Below are 18,716 nucleotides of genomic sequence, written 5' to 3' on the forward strand. Positions count from 1 at the left end.
AGAGCCACTTCCCTGGGCTGGTGTCCCCATCAAGCCCAGAACTGGGTAGTTGGCACCTCAAAAGTGCAAAACTGTTCTTTGTCTGACCTCATGTGACAAATGTGACTAATAACAAGAAGTACCATGGGCATTCCTCACCACAGCAATACAGAGTCTGCAGGACTGGTATAATTCTGCCACAGGTTTCTCAGCTGAAAGAGATGCCAACAGGCCAACTCTCACCTACTTTGGGGCTGGTTATCTAAAGTTGTCCTTTACAGAGGAAAAAGAGTTACCCACTTGCAGCTACCAGGAGCCAAGAATAAAATTCAGGACAATGATTTTAATCTCTTAGCAGAGACTAAACCTCTACAGAAGCAGGACAAGATAGCTACAGAAAACTGGAGCTCCCTTGACCTCTCCAATCCTGCTGTGGGGAGGGTCCCTTCATCAACTAAGGCAGCCTTTGTGCAGCAAAGAGATGGGTCTTGTTTGGGAATCAGGTCCCTAAGGCTCCCTGCAATCTGCAGAAATCGTGGCGTGTGTCTTCTGCTAGGCATCAGGGAGGGAATCAGAGATGGGATGGCATACTAGAGATACAAGGCAGTACTTATGAACAGTTGTGAATAAGCTGTAAAGAACATTAAACACATCTAGAGAAAACGTGCAGAGCCAGAAACCTCACGTATTAGTGAGGAGTCAGTGCTTACAGTTCCTTCTGGGTCCACCAAAAGAAGGTGCTTGGCTTGTCCATTGTGCATGCCTGTCAGCACATAGGAGCCAGGATTTGTGGTACTCTTCCTCACGAGGAAATCTCCACACTTCTTTAGCAGCTGTTCTGCTTCTTTCCTGCTCATCTCTCCTTGATACCACGGCTCTGCACTCAGCTCTTCATCTTCAGTCCGGGCAGCTGCCCTGGATGAAACAGGACTGGTGCATCCCATGGAGGTGGATTTCTTCAGCACAGCCTCAGAGGTTTGATTCCTGAGGGCATCTTCAAATGGTCCTGGTTATGGAGATAGAAGCAAGAGCAAGATCATTCAGAGGTAAACCATGTAACAACATGGTGATATTCCAGCCGTTTTAAAATGGGTTTGTTTTGGGTTGTAGCCGCATCCCTCTGCCTTTATGAAAAAAATAAGGTAAGATATACTATGAGACTTACTGCTTTATGGATTCTATTAAGACTGAGGAGTGTAACGTGTTTAAAATGTATGTTATGCACAGAAAGATACCAATAAAAATGACAGTGAACCTCTGCAGGAGCTTTTGAAAGGTACTGTTTTTATTTCAGCAGTGGCTATTGTCAACAGCTGTGTTTATATGATCTGGTACCAGGCAAAGCTCTCCTTTAGTCTTGCTAGGTATATCAGACAGTTTAATTTCAAATAAATTGCATAATATGGGTAGCTAATGTCATTATACTCATATCTGGTCTCTCTTCAAACAATTTATTCATTTAAAAATTATCCATTACTGAGTCTCCAGCCCAAGGCTATGTCTAGAAGGGAACAGCCACCCCTACCACTCAGCCCACTCCTAGCCTCCGTCTAGGAAGAGAATCCTGCAAAATAGACAAAGGTTAACACATTTAACGCCATTTACCTGGCTAAAATCAGCCTCGGGGAAACATCTTTTAAACCCCAGCTAAATCCCAAACTCAGTGCTCCTTCCTGCAGAGTGGAATGGAGAGATGTGCCATTACGGACCCCAGCAGCCTTACAGGAATAGCAAATACGTCTGTGGGTGTTTCATTACGTGCTGTACTGACCCGTTGGAAGCTATTTTCCCTCGCACAACCTTCGCCTGTTCCACTGGCGCGCACCAAAAAGCAGAGTGTTGTTCTGTGCCCACTCGACCTGCAGAAGGACATCTGCAGGGCAGCGCCGTGGGGCAACACTCCAGCTCTGAATAGACTACTCGGATGCGAGGAGTGCACAGCCATGCTTGCATGGGACCACAGAGAGGGTAATTTAGCTCAGGGAAATGGAGTAAATACCTCTCTGTCACAGCTTATTGATGTCTCAATTATTAGAAGTAGCTTATATATGTCTTCACTAAATTGCAATCTGCACTAAGCCCAATTCATGTTTAGCCTGACAAACACTAACTTAAGCTGGAACATTTTCTAATACTACTTTTCTCTGATCATCCAAGGACTGATAAAGATTAATGAAGGCTGGAGGATGATAAATCAATTTTCCCTATTTTTAGGAAAATAATGAGTATAAAATAGAAGTAAGCATGTGCATGTTTTAAGGGCATGGGACGTTAGAAATCAAAATTAACACTTCTGACTTCAGACAGCACACTTTTCTCATTTCAGATCTATATTCACAGATAGATACTCTCTCAGCTTTCTTCTCTCCCCCTTTCTTTCAATCCAAAATCCCACTAAGCTGTGGAAATAGAGTCATACCTCAACAAAAACATGCCAGGAAGACAGTTTTATGTATACTGAGATAACAGAAATGTAGATACATTATTTTACAAATAACATATAGGCACCAACTGCTTTGTCTCGCTGCCTTTTAATCACACAAACTGATTTAAATAAAACATGTGAGGAATTTATTTGAGGTAGGAAGTGTAGAAAAACAAAGAAATTTTTCTGTGCATCAAATGCTTTCCCCATTATTTCCTGTTAAGTGTCTCCCCGAGGCTGAAAACAACGTGTATTGTTAGCACCAACAACAAATTATGGCTGATGCTTAAAGCATTGTTTTGCAGCTATGGCTATAATTCTAATTTAGGAAAAGCAGACTTCAAAGTTGGAATAGATAGGATAGTAGGCCTACCCAGTGCAAGAGATAACTCAGCCTTTTAATTTCCATTCCTTGTTGCACAAAACTTTTGTTATACACCTTGACTTCCTAGTAAAATACTCACAGGACAGGCTGGAGCTAATTCTCCACCCATCCACTCCTCCACTCTCCTTCACTTCCCTGTATGACAGGGCTCCTGATTTATTTTTCTTCTGACATAGTTGCCTGTGATGTTCAGGATAACATAGACTGCAACTCACCTTAACTCATACAACACAGACCACCTTTAAATCTTCAGCCACTCTGTTTTAACTCAGTCCAATACGAAATCATCATGAATTCTAAAATTCACCAGAATTACACCAGGAATGCTAAACTTCAGAATTATTTTTTTTCTTTTGTTTAATTCAGAACTAATGCATGAACATATTGGGTCATTTGTTAAAAAGGGAGTGAATAGGAAGGGAACTCACTCATGTCAAACAGATCCTTTCCTGGGCTGCTTGCTTTGGTCTCCTCTGTTGTTCCACTGAAGGTACATTCAGCATCTGCCTGAAGTGCCAGTAGAGCTTCTACATTTATATGCTGGGTGTTTACATATGTTGGCATCTCTGCTGTCGGTATTACTTCTGATTTCTTTTCTGGCATACTAGAGATATCCAGAGATCCTAGAAAATTCAAGGCTTTATTTTCCTCTTTTTTTTTTTTTTTTTATTTGACAAAGCAGTGTTGGTATAATGACCAATTAACACCACACCACACTACTACAAGTTTAAAATTCCCTGGAATTGGAGATATAAAGTCAATAATTGCAGGATCTAGTAGAAAAAAGATGTTGATTAATGGATTCAGGGTTTCAATGAGGGTTTGGGGGCATTATTATTTAGGAGGAAAGGAAACCTTTGTAAATAAAGATGGTTTCAAAAATTATATTCAGCTGGGGAGTCATAAGAAGAGGAGAAGGAATAAAATCCTCAACTCTGCAGATTAACAACAGACAACAAATTCTGGCATTTGAAAAGAAAGTATCTCTAGAAACACAGAAAGTTGTCACATAAAGGTGGATGAGGTGAAATTTAACATGTTTTGAAGTTATCTACTTGGAATTTATAGACAACAACAAAAAACCCCATTACACATTATTTGCTATTTGTGGAACAGAGAGCATTGCTTCACATTTCAAATGAAACTTCTCACTTTAGGTCTTTCCTTAAAAAAATTCCATCTTGCATACCCTAGTAGGTCGGATTTTCAGAACAGACCATGCAGCCTGCCTTTTAATATCATGGGGTTTTAGGACATTGAAAGTTAGAAAGCTGAAGATTTGGGCAACTCTATTTATGAACTGCCCTGCAGAAGAAAATATTTCAGGAAGGTGTGCATTTAATAATTTATCCAGAAGTAATTTACAAATGCATTTCACTGGTATCAACACTAAAACTCAGATAAAGGGAACCTATCAAAAAAAGTGCAGTTCATTGCCTTAAGACTTTGAGGCATCAGACTTTCACATGCTTTGCCCACCCAAGATCACCTGAAGTATTACAGCTAAAAGCAGCAAAACTCACCTTGTGTAACAGGCCCATGATGCCATTCTTCACTGACTTTGCCTCCTGAGTGATGGCTCTGATAATAAATTTGCTCTCTTCCCACTCCTGTTGCAGACTAGAATGGACACGTGCAAGGAAATTTTCAGTTGCCTTTAAAATGCTCAGATACATTATCGGTGGCTCTGACAATTTCCTTGGCTGTATTCTGTGTACTCACACTCTTCCTTTCTGATTCATCATGGTGTCAGAATATATATATATCCCAAATACATTTGTGTAAGAGTAAGATATTACCAGTGACCTTCATGCATACTTCCCTACTTCCTGCTTTTATTAAGCCCCACAATACCGAAGGATGCATCACCTCTTTCAGTACATTTTCCTTTCACATAACAAGCCCTGACACACTGTTCCTGGGAAAAGCATTCCACAGAAACATGCCTGGGACCAGAAGACAGCCCCAGCACTCTTCAAACCACGAGCTGAAGGACCCACTTTGGTACCAGGGAAGGCACTTGGGCACTGAAGGGAGGATGTTGTCTACAGACACCTGGATTTGAGCAGAGTTGTGCTGGATCTGAAAACTCCTCTTAAGTGACTATGTTGATACTGCAGTCAAACTTTAGACAGGAGTGTTGGTAGAAATATCCAAGCTGACCTTAGTTCAACATGAGGTGGAAAACCTGCCTAGGAGTCTGGTTGAATACTGATGGCTGTCAAGTTATTAACATAATGAACTGTTCATAATGACTGCACTAGATTAAGTGATTCTGCATTAAATCATTCCCAGTTAGTGTACAGTATTTTATACTCTCTGAAGCAGACATGGTTTCCACAAATGTATTTACCCTCAGTGGGTTTCTCTTCCTAGATCCTGGTTAATCTTTTAAAACCACAAGGAACTTACCTCCTTTGTCTTGTTCTGAAGCTGCCTAACATGTTGCCCCCCTAGGTCTGCAATGCCTATCCAACAGGAAATTGTCCATACACGAAGGGCTGTGAGCTACAAAGGCTCCCAACGTAAATCACATCTTAAAATACACGTCTTTTAAAAATTTTGCATCCATCAGCAGGATGGCAGAGATGCAATTGCACTGACCTGGGCTGTGTCTGCAGCAGTGGGAAGTCTTGTTTTGAGCCTGGCATCAAGGAAGCCGCCAGGGGGAGGTATTTTATTTGGGATGTTGTTGTAATAGGGATGCTCTGTTGCCTCGTTTTCTTCCTCCGTCCACGGGTCCTCAAAACTCTGTGTCCTGTAAGGAAGCGAGTGCTTTGTTTTGCCCCTCGCTTGTAAAGCACTTAAGAGATATTTTCATCAGGTTAAGACTGCCTGTCAGGGGGTCACTATTGCGTGTTATTTGGGCAACTCAGCTACCATCATAAGTCAGGAAGCAATAATGGACCATGCAGGAGACCTTCTCTGTTTAGACACACTAATCTAAACCTCCTTTGCAATGGATAAAATTCTTTATGCTGAGTAAAGGATGTTTTTACTTAGCTTTAAAGACCATTACAAATGGAATTAAGCAATTTTATCTAATCCTACAACAGCACTTGTAATATTATGAGTTGATTGACCAACTAGGTTCTAAAGCTTTATATCTAAAGATATGCTCTGTCACCAGTACAAATCTGGAAGAACTTCACAAAGTCAAGAGACATGAATACAGCACGCTTCCAGATTAGGATAGTAGCATTTTATATTCACCATATACCTGTTTTACTTTGATATTAGAGATTGTGGAGGGTACCAGCTCACTGGAATTTATACTAGTATTAACAAGCATATAGCAATCCACGTCTCCAAAGAAAATGGAATGCTATATCCCAGGTTTTTAAACATACACAGACAGATTTTATATCCTCCAGAGAGCAATGCAGTCAAAGCCTCTGTATAATACATCACATTCCTCAAAACATCACCCTAATATGAGAAATAGTGAAACAGCACTAGTCATTTTGGAAGCCCAGCTCTCTAACTTACTCCATCTAAACTGACAGAGCTGCTATGACAGCAACAATGAGAAACACCACAAATAACACCCATTCTTGGCCATCCAACTCTGCCTACTAACAACAACAGAAAACGCATGATCGTTTCAACGTCACATGAAATCCATATTTAGCCTATTATTTTAAAATTAATGTGCCCCCTTCGTATTCGTTAGGTAAACGCTGCTACGCTAAATGAGCACAAACCTTTTTTAAAATGTTTAAATCCTGTCTGTCTCCAGCAACATCGTCCACCACACATTTCTTTATGTAAAATAGAAAGCTAAAAGAGATCCTTTAGCAGCCTTCTGGAATGGCACTCACCTATCCTGGAAAGTAGGTATCTTAGAGGGACATCGCAAATACTGCTTAAATCGAAGCTCGAATGCTTGCCCTATGGTGCTGATGACATCCTGGGCCAGGCCATCACAGCATTCCAGTATATGACAAGCTAAATGAAAAAGATTTGACACATGCACATGCAAATCATTGTTCATGTTGTGGTGGGATGCACTGAACTGTGACAAAACACCTACATGTCAAGAATAGTTGCCCTATTAGAAGTGTGCACCCTTCAATAAAAACCAATTATGATACAGTGAATTTCAGGCAACGGTGTCTTTGTAAAGGTTACATAAAATTGCACTGGTGTGTAACTGCCATGGGCAAGATCACAAATCTGTTCTGCTATTTTAACAAGTCCACAAACGCAAAGATCTCGTACAATTTCACGTTATTACCCGAATGCAATAGATTATGTAAGAATTCTAAACTTTAAGCTGAAAATAAAAAATATTAATAGATGGTAATAACAGTAAAAGGTTTCTTGGGTTTCCTCAATGTTATTACCACTTCAGTTTTATATGTAATCACCCCCAAGCTCACAAGCTGTTCACTTTTTCCAAATTACAGTCTGAGGGAGGAGCAGTATACTCAGAATACTTTCTAGACCATGGGCCCTGACCTTACTCCAGGAGTACAGATCTTGGTACCTTTTCCTGCTTCCCTGCATGGAGACACTCCCAGTAAAACTGGTGGGTCACTGAAGAGCGCAGGGGCAGGAACCTGATTAACTCCAGCCCTTCCTCATGTGCCACCTCTCCGAAGCCACTACAACAGGTGCAGTAGGGAGGGAGGCTGGCAGCACAAGCTCTCTTCCTATGGAAGACTGAGAAACCTTTATCAGCTCTCTGAGCACCCAAATCTGCCGCGGTTTTAAATCAGCAAGTGCCTCGGAGGTCTCATGTGACAACACAAAGAGGTGAATTCATGGAGAACTGACTCAACATTGCAGGAACATAGACGGGTGTTAAGAGCTGGAGGCTGAAGATCTGAATGAACAGCACTCATCATGATATGTGGAAAAGCCCAGGCAAATTAATTTTCCATATTCAGAGTTGGATGAGCACATGGTCTACTTGCTGTAGCCTGGACTGGGTTTGAAACTCTGGTTATTTTCCAAGTCCTACACATTAGAGTGGGTCCCTGTTCAAAGTTACTAATTTGTATCACCCCAGACTGCTTCAAAACCTGAATATAAACTCTTCAGCTGAAAAACTGCATTTTAGTACATGCCTAGTGTCCAGCTCAGTGGAACCAAGTGCTTTGGATGCCAATGTCCTACAAATAAGGGTTGGTCACAACATTTGTGTGACATAGTTTTAATTAACGTTACATAGCGAGACTAAGTAGGTTTAGAAATGACTTCTCAGAGGCTGATCCACTCGACAGACATCTGAAGAGGCCAAAATAAAGGACCAAGAAACCTGCAGCTGTGTAGGTATGGAGGTATGCAGGAATGCCTGCTGCCTCTTCTTCAGCAGCACCTCCCACAGCATGAGATGGCACCAGTCACAGTGCTACACAGACACAGCGGTGTTCTCTTCTCACCTTATAGCACCTGCTGTGCCGACCAGCAAGCTGAGGCAAATCCTGATTCAGGGGAAAGGCCACTAGCTGCATGTTGAAAGTGGATTCAGCAGCCAAAACCAGGACCACCACGTGTCCAAAGTTGGAGGCAGACATTCCCAACTAGCAGCAGGATATTTGCTGTTTGCACCCTCTGCACCACTGCTGGTGGCATCTCCATGAACGTGGACCAAAAGCAGTTAGGGCAAACAAAGCTAAGGTGTTTGCACTCTCTAACTAGAGTGCAGATTTAAAGAGGTTACGTTGCTCACTGCTAAACCTGTGCGGAGCTGAAATGAAGCATGAGTCATTAAGTAGTTTCAGTAGGTGACATAATGAGTAACCTGTTTCCTTGGATACGTGAATGGACTTTCAGCAGGTAGGAGATATGCTTCTTGTAAAAGGCTGAGAAGGTTTGGCTCACACAGAGATGATTTTTTGTGAATGTTACAGCAGAAAATAGACAGCCTTCAGCTTGCTAGATCCAGAATACAAAACGCGAAGACAGCTTTTCCATCCTTGGGAAGAAATGAGTCTAATATGGAAGCTATGCTACAGCATTGGTGGCAGTGTCAGCAACAGCAGCAGTAACATTTTCACTAGATGTAGAAACAGACAAATTCCATTCTAAATCGATTTGCAGATAACACAAAGAATGACACAATGGCAAGTGATGGTGACAGAGGGCAGTTCAGATCCCTTGGTAAATTAGATCCTTTTTAAAAATCTGTTTTAATGCAGGCCACATAAAAAGTCACCAATCTGCAAATCACTGATGTAGATACAGGAGTGGGGAAAGTGCCCATAGGAAATGCAGAAGGCTTAAAGATCACAACATGAAAGAGTTTCACACGAGGTAACAGTGCTTCACTGCAGCCAAAAGGGCTAATGATGAGGACAAAAGCAAGGTGCAGCCTCCACTGTACTGGCAGCCCCTGCTATAAAGGTATCATATAACTTTTTAAAACAATGCAGAAAGATCAAAGAAGGAGAAATCAGCAGAAGGATGGAGGATGTGCACTGCAGCTGGAGACCTACAGAGTTCACTGTCAACCTTTTCATAAAGAAAACTGAGAAATTACTTGACCTAAACACACCAAAGGAAGACGACAGAACGAGGTGTTCAGATGACTCCTCAATCTAGGATAGACCAGCTCAACAAGGAACAGTCACAGGAAGTTAAGGCTAAACACATCCAACATAAGATAGAAGGAACACACCATGTGAAACAGTTTTTGTCTAAAATCTACTCACACAGGAACAGAAAACAGAGGACAGGGCTCCTGCAAACCCTACAGTGCAAACATCTACAATGCCAGCCTACTACATCGTCACTGAGATCCCTCAGAACAACTGAATCAGTCTCTGATTTAGCAGAAGGGTACTGCTAAAGCAGGTGGGGTGGAGAGCAGCTCTGCACCACACATCCTACAGTCTGACACTGGAGCCTCTCTGAGGGGGGACACATGATGTTGTAACATATCATCCATTGCAAAGAACTGGACTAACTCCATACCTCCCATTCCCCGTAAGTTTTCTAGGTGTTTCACCAGTTATTTTCACACAATATTAGTGTGTTTAGTGCAAGTATTATTTATTTATGAGGTAGTGCTCTCAAGTCTGGACATCCCTGCACATGGACACAGCAGATTCTTCAGGTATCTAAAATCATTAAAGATGATAAAATGTGGAACCCACTAAATTAGTTGTGTCGATGGTAAGGTGGGCAGTTCAGGGTTTGCAGAGTTGGCTTTTTGGAGTTTTTTTGAGCTACTCTGTTCTTCTCTATGACTCTATAAATAATAAATAGATTCTCAGGTATATTACACAATACTTTGTATCTTGCATTAAGACCTAGTGATGCTTTCTGCATTACAAGCAGGAATGTCTTTTGTACCTATTATTTCAGACTGTAATTTACAATTCTTATAGTTTATTTTTTGAGAATGTGAACTGTATCTTAGATTTTGAAGACAGTCAACAAGAAGGTCCCTGTCCCTGACTGACTGCTGCTAAAGCAATGCAACCTTGAATAAAACCTCACTGAGAAAGAGAATTACAGTAAGCTGGCTGAAAGCTCACTATTTGATAAAGAACGTGATTCTGCCAGGAAGAATTAGGCATGTACTGAGAAGACCTAACAGATTCAGCTGCCTCATCAGATGACTTAATCAGAGGACTACTTAGTTCTTGCATGGTGATTGGGTGTAGGTAAGATTTAGCTGTTGCCTAGAAGCTCATGCAGCCAAGTAAAGCAAGTGTTTGATTTAAGAGATGAAGAGAATCAAAGTGATATTTGGATATGAACTAGAGGCAAGACCTGTTCCAAGTCTGAGAACCAAACTGTTGCTTCTTATTGCTACACAATCTTTTTGTGACTCTGTCAAAGGCAATCTTTTTATTGGGCTGCATTTATATTTTCTTGGAGAAAAAAAATCTGACTTAAACCATGAATAATTTGTGTTTCTCAAAGGAAAAACAGATGTCAAACAGGTATTTCTAACTTACCTCTCCGATTAACAGGATCCTTAGCTACATATGCAATATAGTCAGTTGTATCCTGTCAAAAAATTAAGATATCTACAATGAATGCAAAAAAATATTTGCACTGATCATAGCAAAAGATCACAGTCCAGAGTATGTATATTCCTGTGGGTAGAGCCTCAAATGACATGTTTTGCTCTACAGTTGTATACTACTTAAACCCCATATAAATGTTTATGGGTTTTGGTACTGATTGCACCACTTTCTCTGGAATGTGATCTATTCCAGCAGAATTTAAAAATCTCTTCTAAGGCCTTTGAGAATCAATTAAACAAACTCAGCAGGACTTGGATCAAGCCTCATTTAGGAGGGAGTAGAATTACAAGTCCTTATTTTCGAACTGCCCAGAGATTTTGGTTCAGAACATAAATAATCAACCAGTTCTGTGGCAGAAAGAGTGGGAGTAACAGCCCTGCTCCCCAGAAATACTGAGCAATGGCATTTATTTGTGTGTGAAAGCAGGTGTGTTTACTGACTACTACGCCATATGGCCCAGAGGTGGTCAGCCCCTGCTTGGCTGTGACAAGTAGAATCCCAGGACGCTCTCCCCTAGCCCGTGGGCTGCTCCTTGCCACACTTGTTGCCACATGCCAGGTGTATTTTCGGGCAAGAGTAGGCAGACATTTCCCTCAAGGATTTTTTGCTTGCTCTCCTGCCACAAGCGGCGCAGACTTGTGTCGTTGTGCAGATGGAACAGAAGGGGCAGTGTTTCTGGGAAACATTTAGGCCACACAGCCTTGATGCAATCATGAAGTCCTGGTTAGATCTGGTGTTTCCTGACATGCCTGGCTAGTCGGGTGTAGCTAAACCTGAGGGATACACAGGATACACTACAGCTGGCAGTATAACTCTATACTGATCCCAGATCATTGGCAATTATGCCAAGATCTAATGCCATAACAAACATGAACCTTCAGTTAAAAGACAGACTTCTTCAGCTTAACTTTCTCTAGTGCAAGCACACACCACAACCACCCACCCAAAACAAATCACTGTGCTGCATGTCTATACAGTTTGCATCCGAAGGAGAGAGCAAGGGAAATGATGAAGCAAATTTATGGTTCTAGTAACAGATGTGTAGCCATATCACTTAATAGACTATTGGAAGACACTCAGGCACAGCAGCAATGAGGTTGGCCTATAAAAAAAAGCAGAGTAGAATGGCCCTAATATTTTGTCCAGTAATTTCCGATGAATCCTGTGACGCAGTGCCTGGGCAATGACTAAAATGGAAATAAGGGTGCATATCAACAAGTAAGGGGACAAGAAAAGTGACTATGTCTATAGTAACAGATAAAACAGAGCCAAGATAAAGGCCTGAGAGTTGTTTCACTGTTGTCCATACTGTTTTATTGTTGCTACTCTCCCATGCCCCTCTGTGCTGGTTTCTCACGCCATGCTCTGAAACTCTCTGAGGGACCAGCATGTGCTGGGCATCGATCCCAAGAGGCCACTATGAGGGAAGAGGGTGAATATTTGGATGCAAATTTCACTGTGCTATTTAGTTGCAGGGCCAGAAGGGCCAGAAAATGGGCCACAGATCAATTTATTTACTGGTTCAGGCACAGCTAATGGATACATTAATGGCTGAGTAAATCACAGATCTATCTCACAGCTAGTGTGGACGTGACAGTCTGGAACTACCAACTCGTTATTACCTCTAAAGTTCAGACTGAAGTTGGCTATGACAAATCATTAAGGACTTAATGTGGGCACATTCCACAGTGGGTAATTTAGAAGATTCCCGTCCAAAAACTGCACAAAGATGGGCTGATGCAGCAAAGTGGTCCTTGACATTTAAGGACTGAAAACAAGTATGAATGAGCCGTAATTACCACCCCTAAGAAAGTGCATCGTAGTGGTAAAATTTGGAGGTGTGGCTGAAACTGAAAAACTAGTGCCTTCAGGGACCTCTGAGAGACCTGCCTTATTAGACCTTGTGAAAGCCTCCACTCTGGCATTTCAGCGGATATCTCCAAAAACAGATGTCTTGTCTAGCAGCCTGGAAACAACCGCCTGAAATTACTATGGATGAAAATTGTTTGGTGTATCATAAGGAGGGGCTGAAGAGAGCTAAAGCACATCCAGAACACAGTCTTGGAAGTGAACTAAAAATTGTTCTGAAATGGTGTGTAAAAGGATTTGGTGGGGACGTTTTTAAGCTGCCATGTACTGATATAGCCAGAAACTGACTCATTGCAAATGGGAATATTGCAAATATATATATGGTATTCAAGCTGTTCTCCAAGACTGTGGAACACTTCTCCTGTGGTTACATTTTGAATAATACAAGATAATTAACAGTAAGGGAGTGGGTGGAAAGTGGTGAATACAATTTCTGTCATGAATGTGAGGCAGATATCCAGAGTATAAAGGTGGATAGGGTAGAGAAGTGAGGGTAGTCTCACTTCCTAATAAACCAAACTCCAAAATTCAAACTAAGGGAAGTACTTCATGAAAAAACATGGGCTCAGATCTAGGTTCCTAGTTCACTGTGACCTTTCTCTATCAAGTTTAAATTTCATATAAGGAGATGAGCTTATGGGCTGGAGCCCAACTGTGGTTGGGAGACACAGTTTGGTGGCAGCAGTCCTCCATCAAGTGGAAATCAATAAGGGCTGATGAAAGTTGTGTCTAGATGGCCCTCTCACGAGTAAATAAAGCTGTGAGTTAAACCACATCCTTGCACCTTGTCTTCTTCTACACACATCCAGGACAAAGGAACCACCTGCTTTACGAACAAGCTTATGGTTTAAAGTTGTGCCAGATACTAGACCACTAAGATAAACTTGTAGATCATCATTAGATACTCATAGCTACCCTCTTCCCCTCAATGTCAGAATGAATTCATGCAGTAGTAGTCTTACCAGGAAAACAACTTTACAATTTCACCATATCTTGTAGGCTCCCTTCCACCATGCAATTTTATTTCTCTGGTAGCTCGCTGACTCAGTAGCGTGATTTTTATCTCTCTAAAACATTTGGAAGAGCTTGTTTACTCCAAATCCAATCTCTTCTACTGCTGTTCCTCTCCTCTTTCCTGGTAAATCACTCTAGCAGTGGGCAGAGTGAAATGGTGTTTCCAGGACTTAGCATTTGGGATGGCAGATGGGCAGCGAAGAATCTTCTTACGGAGGCAGGGAACTGTGCTAATCACTCCCCTGCCCACTTCAGGAATTGTTCATTTACAGCATACATTGCAATCTGTTGTATTTCAAAGCTGTTGTTGATCCATATTTTGTTCCCCAAATCATTATGATATGGTGTCCTTTTCCCTTCTGTAACTGCATTGAACTCTGCAAAGCTATACTAAGACTGAAGATTGCCTTTACATTTCCTGAGGGTAGCTAAATGAACAGAGGAAGTGCCAAGGATCTTTACCTTAACAGGGTTGAACTGCGAGAATTAACTCACAAAGCAGGCTAGAAATTGCCTTACCTGTAGCACACGACTGATAAATCATGGATGATCATACGATGGAGGAAAAGGCACTCATTCAATTAATCTAGGTTTAAAAGCTTTCAAACCTCTAAGGTAAAAGGTGAGTAATGTCAATATTTTATAATTCCCCCATTGCTTCCTGAGTGACAAATACTTTTTAAGCACATTTATTAATATACCTTCAATAGACAGCTTATAAAACTAAGGAAAAGCACAACAGGCAGGAATCTGCCCTTTGCTCCAAATGAACCAAATGTGTAAAATTGAAAGCTGAATTGGAAACGGAAAGCTTTGCAAAATGAGAAAGTAAGATCTGTGCTTCCTGAAAGCCTGTCTTCAAGCCATATGAGTGTAGCAAATACACCTGAAGGCAGTATTTAGTAGTCTTCTCAATGCGCACTTAAAGACAAGAAGGAAAAAAAGGTGCTTCATTACTATAACTGCAACATAGTCTACTACTGTAAAAAGTGCAAATTAAAAACAGGATAAAAATTCATACAATCCCATATGACTGTACCACATTACTCTGAGAAACAAAGAGATGCTTGTCAGTTACTACATAAATGCTCTCAACCCCTTAATACTTTTTTGTTTCAGTCATTCAAAGAGGAGGATCTACGAATGCTTGCCAGTCATTCCCCTCAAAAAAGAGTTTGATGGCAACAAACAAGATGAACTTATGAAACAAGAAACAGGAGCTACTGTGGCCGTATTTTTTTTTTCTTTCAGTAGGATATGCGATAAATTCTGTCCCACAGTCCTCACAAGGCAGTATCCACCTGGGGGGAAGGCTTCAAAGGAATGCTTACCGGGTCACCTCCAGACGCAAAGGAAATAGATTGCATGTGGTGATTTGCTATGATCTGTATGGATCAGAAAGAACAAGTGTAAGTCAGACAGTTTTCTTACAGTTTACACTTTTTTGATTTCTTTTCTGGCTTGCATATAGGTGAAAATCCAAAATCAGGATCAAAATTATCCACAAGGAGTAAAAAGAGTAGCAAAATAATATAAACAAACGGAAGGATCAATGAATCTCTCCTGGTGTTCTTTAAAACGTATCAGGACACCACAAAATTGCTAAATGTGCTCAGAACTCCAGTAAATCATACAGATCTGTCAGACAGTATCTTTGGAGAAATTTTAATCAGCAAAAACTCCCTTTCTTTATTGCAGATAACGATGAATGAAGCAAAAGGTCCTATTCATCACAACATTTTTCTGCTGATGCCACTCTGGTGAAATCAATGAAACCATGCCAATCCGTACACCAGCTAGGGTTCCTAACATCGTTTCCAACACCCACTGTGTCATTTTATGTTTCAAACATCGACATGTTTGCAATATGCAAACAAAAATCTGACTCTAGCTGCACTGTAGCATTGTGGACAAAATCACAGGCATAATCCAGGGCATTTGAAATTCAAATTGCTTATGTACGATTTGAACTAATACAATATTTCTCTGGGAAGAGACAAATTGTCCTGAACATACAATACTAGCAGAACAGCTCTGCTATTCTGAGATTTAACTTATGAAATCTTTTAATAATGAAATCATGTAATAATCAAGAAAGAAAAGGTCATTTGAAAGAAACTTTCACTTGATATTTGAGTCACATAAGCCATGCCAATGAATTCATCTAGGAAAGGACAGGCCTCTATTTAGTGCCTCAAAGCATGTGACAATAGAATTAGTATCTCAGTTTGGAGAGGGAACCACATAGTTTAGAAAACTGTTTTGGAAAAAAAAATAGGTTGAAATATATTCTCTGGGATGTTTTCCCTATCCTGCATCTAAAAGACCTGAACTAGCAACTACCTTCCTTGGAAAGAAAAAAGCCTGGCACGACTTTGTCTGGATCTTGCTGCTTCATTAAGTCAGAGAGAGTTGATAACTATTTGCAGTGTTTCTTTCATGTAAAGAGCACTTCATTTTCAATAGCCCTGCTTGTCTAACAGCAGCCTCTGAAGATGTGGTTAGTTTTTAAGTGTTCACTGGTGAATTAGTGTTCCATTACTCATCAGTGAGGATATCCTTCACTTTTTCCCATAAAGAAGAAGTAATCTTAACAATAGAAATGAACTAGTGAAGATCTGTTACACATTTAATATTGTCACTACCCTGACTTGTACAAATAACCCAATCTTTTACTCCAGCATCATATAAAACAAAAATTATTTTAGATTGTCTCTAAGCTAATTTTTCCAAGTTTTAAGAAAACTGAAAAGTGCTTGAAGCCATTAGTTCAAGTCAGGGGTTTTTTTTAAAGAAATATACTAAACAAACCATCTTCCACCCAGCCCTGCCTAACATATTCACTGAATTGTTGCTGCAGCATATGCAATTGCTTTCCTTCTACCCTCAGGGCCAACAACGCTGTCTTGTCTTTTTTCTTTCTTTCCAGCTCCCCTGGGAAAAAGAGGCTATTACAGAAGTTCACAGCCTTCTTCCTGTGTGGGGCCTCAAAGGGCAAAGCTGCTGGGCCATTCTTATTTGCAAATCAAATGCTTGGTACAAACAAGAAACAGGGGAGACCACAGCCACACTAGGGATCGCTGAGAAACCAGACGTTTCCCAGGCCAGCAGCACCCAGAAAAGTCTATCTCAAAAAGAATTATGTGAGAGAAAGATGAAGAGTTTTGTCAACTCAGAGAAAAGGCAGAACATCTGGGGGATGACTCTGCTCTGCAATAAATCAGTTTAACTACAATTCTGCCCTGGCACTGGCTGAAGACAAGGCGACTTTCAGGGCTTGGCACTTTCTTACTAATTAACATCAAGTTCCTGTGTTTCTGACTGGGGGCAACTGTCCCTGTGAGAGGCACTGCTGTGTATATTCCATAGTAAGGCTACAAACTGCTGCATCCAGCCATAGCACTGCTCCCAGTGTCTCGGTGCTCACTGCAGGAGATTTGGATGTTTTCTAAGCAAGGATGATGATAAATGAACGAGAACATGATGATAGTAATAATCAGCAAGTTTTTTTAATGGACAGTGTACATGTTCTTTCTCATTCTTTAATCCTGATGCCCTGAAGGATGGTAGGAACTTTATTGTTTTCCTCTCTGGCTGTATCTGGGCAGAAAGTCGTTGTGCCCTAACAGAATATGTGGCTCACAGCAAATAGCACAGCAGTGACTACGCATGTCCATCTGCTTTCTCTTTGTATACCCTGAGCAAGGATTTTTCTCATCTCATACATCATTCACAAACCACTGCAGTGATTCCCCAAAGTGCGTCTGTACCTTCAGCACAGTGAAGAAGAAGAAATAAGCTACTTGAAAAAAGGCTGCCTTGTCTCTCTGAAAGACTGGCCTTTCACTGCACTGCAAAATGCCCGAGGCTGTATTTTTAGCAGTGCCTCAGGAACGGTTTGCCCTTTCAGACTCTAAATGGAAAGAAAACAGTGAAATTGGGGATGTACATTCAGTCCTTTAGTTGGTTACTCCAAGCACATCCCTTTTACCATCCTGAAAGTTTGTAATTGTACCCAATAAGAACTACTATGACCAGAAAATGACATTTCATGTCATAGGTCTTATAAGAGCAAAACCAATCTACCAGAAACAGGGCAAGAAGGAAGTAATTCATGAAAGCTGTGTTGAATACTGGAATAAGCTGACTTCTACTATGATTCATGTTTCATTTTTATTCATTTTATAGACATTATTGAGGAATAATAACTTTGAGCAACTGAGTATTTGACAGACAGCAGCAAATTGTTCATCAAAAGCCTTACAAATTAGTACAGAAGTTGCACTCACCTGTTTCGTATCAGGATTCATTAGATTTAAGCTGGTGGTGGAGATATTCAACATTATGCTCGTTCCTGCAAACTGAAGATTGCTCTTTCCCAAGATGCTAGAAAGGACTTTGCTTGGTGGCTGTGAGGAGGGGGGGAAAAAAAGCAGATTTTTGTTCTCTGTTTATTTGGGATGACCTTCATTGTATGCAGGGTTAGCGGTGATCTGAAAGGCTTTTAAAAGGTTTATGACTTTCAAAGAACATTTACTCACAACAGCTGCTTCCCTCTGGAAATGATTTCTCATTTATACTACTACTGCTCCTACTAATGATAGTAGCTAGGCAGGTAGTCATCTACTCTTGACCTAACAAAACAAGAATATATGATATAAAAGAAGACCTGATAGAAAACAGGGGGTTTGTAAGACAGCAAAGTCTCACCTTCACTAAGGAACCAAGTAAGCAGACTAAGATAAATGCCTTCAGTCAGTATCTTAAAATGATAATGTTCTTATTCTATAAAAACAGCTTCGACTCTTGAAAAGAAATCTGTTCTCTGCATCCACTGACTTCTCTACCCACTCACTCCCCACATGGAAAGTGGGACTCCAGGGATACCGATGGGATGCTTACAAAATGGGATACAGAGTGTTTAATTCCTTTAAAGATCTCCTCCAACCCAAACCATTCTAAGATTTTGCTTGTGGACTTCTTAGCAGTAGGCAAAAGCCCAGACACAGGCTAAACAAAGTCTCAGTATGCTGCAGTACCACATGCAGGTAAAGATTAC

General features: G+C 40.9%; 1 protein-coding gene across 15 annotated transcripts in view; it reads right to left on the reverse strand.

Annotated features, from left to right (window-relative positions):
* SHC3 (SHC adaptor protein 3) overlaps positions 1–18,716 on the reverse strand; it is a 94,346-nt gene that overhangs the window by 8,060 nt on the left and 67,570 nt on the right. For all 15 annotated transcript variants that reach the window (XM_017821217.1, XM_017821213.1, XM_017821220.1 and 12 more), the window contains 8 exons: positions 17,947–18,066; positions 14,989–15,042; positions 10,703–10,754; positions 6,611–6,737; positions 5,394–5,547; positions 4,313–4,409; positions 3,218–3,412; positions 690–985 (listed from right to left, as the gene is read on the reverse strand). In XM_017821217.1, the coding sequence (XP_017676706.1) occupies positions 690–985; positions 3,218–3,412; positions 4,313–4,409; positions 5,394–5,547; positions 6,611–6,737; positions 10,703–10,754; positions 14,989–15,042; positions 17,947–18,066 (1,095 nt within the window). The remainder of the gene's footprint in view (positions 1–689; positions 986–3,217; positions 3,413–4,312; positions 4,410–5,393; positions 5,548–6,610; positions 6,738–10,702; positions 10,755–14,988; positions 15,043–17,946; positions 18,067–18,716) is intronic.

This window comes from Lepidothrix coronata, unplaced genomic scaffold (genome assembly GCF_001604755.1).
Source record: "Lepidothrix coronata isolate B3197 unplaced genomic scaffold, Lepidothrix_coronata-1.0 Scaffold89, whole genome shotgun sequence".
NCBI classification, from domain to species: Eukaryota; Metazoa; Chordata; class Aves; order Passeriformes; family Pipridae; genus Lepidothrix; species Lepidothrix coronata.